General features: G+C 44.2%; 1 protein-coding gene across 1 annotated transcript in view; it reads right to left on the bottom strand.

Moving 5' to 3' along the window:
- ALLC (allantoicase) overlaps positions 1-3,340 on the bottom strand; it is a 22,279-nt gene that overhangs the window by 10,643 nt on the left and 8,296 nt on the right. Inside the window, exon 6 of the mRNA XM_025216210.1 lies at positions 2,579-2,711. Within this exon, the coding sequence (XP_025071995.1) occupies positions 2,579-2,711 (133 nt within the window). The remainder of the gene's footprint in view (positions 1-2,578; positions 2,712-3,340) is intronic.

Raw genomic sequence — 3,340 nt, 5'->3', positions numbered from 1 at the left:
GATGCTATAGAGGGAGAGTTTTGAACTGGTTATTTAGATCCATTTCATTGTCACTTCCTGCAACTTCATTGGTGTCAAAGGTCACGTGACATCACTTCCTGAAGTGATACCACTTCCTGTGAGGTCTTTGAATAAGGCTCGCCAGCTCACTGGGTGATAAAAAGTTCATGATCCAGCCCCACATTCAAAAAGATTGGACACCCCTGCTCTACAGCCATGCCTTAACATAAGTGTATGACTGCAGAGCCCTTTAAAAATGTTCAATTGCATGACAAATGAACCCTCATTATATGAGCCCATATATATATATAATGAGGGTTCAGATGAAGGCACTCCAAAGCAGAGTGCCTTCATTAACTTCTGTCTGCTTAGGTGGCTAGGCTGATGCAGCCTAGCCCTACCCCCAATGCTGTCTGCACAATGGGAGCAAGGTTTCCTCTAAGGTGCATGCATGCACGGCCATGCGCAACTAAAAGTGTGGCCATGCACAGCCTTTTCAAAGCCACGCACCAGGAGAGGTGGGGGCAGGAGCCTGGCGCAGGCTCCGCCGGCTCTGGGACATTGCTCTGCTCCCCGCATGGCCTCGGGGGGCGTCTCACAGTGTCCTGAAGCCAGCGGAGCCTCACTCGCAGCAGGCAGCGGCTCCTCCCTGAGGTGAGGCAAGGCATGGATGGAGGCTGGGACGGGGGGCTGGCATAAGCTCTGCCAGCTCTGGGGAAGTGCTCCATTCCCCGGCCCTGATGCAGGGGAGCAGAGCACTTCCCCGGAGCTGACATAGCCCACACCAGTCCCCAGCTGCGGCCCCCGGCTCCCAGCTCCGGCCCCCAGCCCCAGCCTCCAGCCCCCAGCGCCGGCCTGAGCCTCCAGCCCCCAGGCTTCAGCTTCCAGCCCCTGGCCCCAGTCTCTGGCCCCCAGCTTCTCGGCTCCAGGCCCCAGCTCCAGCCCCCAGCCTCTCGGCTCCAGCCCCTAGCCCCCGGCCTCCAGCCCCCAGCCCCCTTCGATAACTATCCCACGCTGGACCAAGGAGGCATGCTCACGGGCCGAGGCAGTGCACTCACAGACCGCTACTCCTTAGAGGGAACATTGGATAGGAGGGAAGGAGAAGGGAAGGGAGTTCAGGCTTAGGCTGGTGTTTGTCCAGCCCGTGCTGGAGTGGGGGCAGGTAGATCGGATTCCTTCCACCCCTGAGGCCCTCCGAGGGCCCCCACTCTAGTGCAGGCTGGGCAAGCACCAGCCCCAGCTCCCTCCCCTCCCTTCTCCCCCCTTCCCATCGAGCAGACAGCACTAGGGCTGGGAGATGGGGGCAGGGCAAGGGGTAGAGACTGTGTGTACACAGCCTCTCTCATACAGCCAGATTGGAGCTCAGTCTCCCACCCTCCCAACCCAAAAGCAAATGTCTGTTGGGTTGGGAGGGTTGGTCTAAGAGAATGCTTTCTCATCAGCAATTCAGAAATGTATTTTTAAATGAAATATTACTTTACATTTCAACTTAACAATTTAGAAGTCATCCTCTCATCTGTGTATTTACTACAAAATAAACTACTGTTAACGAATCTACGCCCATGTGCAAGGCACCCTTTCTCTACATATACAGTGGAAATGTTAGTGAGACAAATAAAAGATGTTATTTGATTATAGCAGCCAAAATAAAACTGGGTAGGATGTGGATTTCCCATTTTTCAGGGCATTCTTTGATTTTTTATGTTCTTTTTCTGTTGTCAAATGGAACAAAACCCAAAAGGTTAAAATGTCAATCTAAACAAGATATCAAAATAAATGTATTTGGAACAATTAAAACATTTAATTACAATATAACCAAGCCATTTTGTTTTGATTTTGATTGCTTGAAAATTAGCGTTTTTAATTAAAAAAAACCAAAAATATTGCTTTGAAAAGCGGTTTCAAAATGAAAACTGTATCAGTTTGAAATTAACACTTTGTTTTAAACATTTTGATTCAGATGAAGATGATATCTTTAATTGAAAATCAGTTTCAACAGCAACTTTCTAACTAGCCGTACCACTTACTGTTTTAATCTCCTTGCTGCATATGTTCATAACAGTCACTAACAAGATAACTTGCCTCATCTAGGATTAAAATTGAAGCAATTTTTGCTACATTTGTATCATTCCCAATTTATCACACACAACAATTACAATTGGGCAGCTACTGCCCTTCTGAAACATTCCCCTTGTGAAACAGATCCAAATATATCTGTCCATGCCCAAACTACTATTCTCCTGACTGATTTTTAATCCTTGAAATAAACCTCAAAACAAATGAAACTCACATAAAACAGGCATTCCCCTGACTGTCCTCTGATCCCTCATATCAATGCTGAAAAATGACCCCTGTGACCGTCAATGAGTCTTGTGGTTCATGCCAGAAACTTCTATGCACCGAACTGGGCTCCCTGCCCATCTTACAAAATCTGCTGAACAAACCCGACTCCCCACATTGCTTGTTCTAGTTGATATTTTCTGTTATTATGACAGCAACAAGTGGGAATGGGTAAACAGAAACAACAACAAAATTAAATAGTTATTACTTGGTCCATATATATTTAGTATTATTATACCTGGATAGATGTTGAACCGTACATGAGTCCATCTCTGCTTAGAATGGGCAGAAAAATAACTTTGGCTAGTATCAAGGGATCCTGGCTTTAATTCTGTCATTGGAACCAGAAAGTTCCATTCTTCTGACTTCATCTGATAACAAATATGAATTAATTGTGTGTCAAAGTGAAAGGTATTTATTTTATTCCATTTGTTTATAATTAAGCATAATATATCATAATATTTTATGATAAATTTTAGCCCTTCTTCCGCTATCCAGTACTTACCAGAATGAAGTATTCATTTCTGTTTTTTAATAATTATGGTTGAGATGACACTGGCATTCTAAGCCCCAGTACTCAGCAAGTTATATACTTCCAAAATAATTACCTGTCAGCTGAATGTTCAAAGGAAGTCATCTGAGAAAGTCTGAAAGAAACTGTCCATTTCTGAGGATTGGACATTCAGAAAAGGTGGGGTATTTTTTAATTAAATACTTAAGGAAGTACTTTCTAGTTTGCCATTTCCATTGAAAATGAGATTTTTATTGCAAAACAAAAATTAAATAAAGAGGCTTTATTCTGATCCCAGTCACATTTGTTGTAAGTTTGAAGTGACTACATTAAAACGAAGGGAACTGTTTTGGATGTATACTAGTGTAAACCTGCCATATTCTCAAAACAACTTTAAATCTACATATCACACAATACAGATGTTCTTTATGGGTCGTATCCAGCCTGTACTCCTTACTCAGGCAAAGCTCCCACTGTAGTTAAGGGAAA

Source organism: Alligator sinensis, unplaced genomic scaffold (genome assembly GCF_000455745.1).
Source record: "Alligator sinensis unplaced genomic scaffold, ASM45574v1 scaffold2_1, whole genome shotgun sequence".
In the NCBI taxonomy this organism is placed as follows: Eukaryota; Metazoa; Chordata; order Crocodylia; family Alligatoridae; genus Alligator; species Alligator sinensis.
This window is presented reverse-complemented; position numbering and strand designations above follow the sequence as displayed.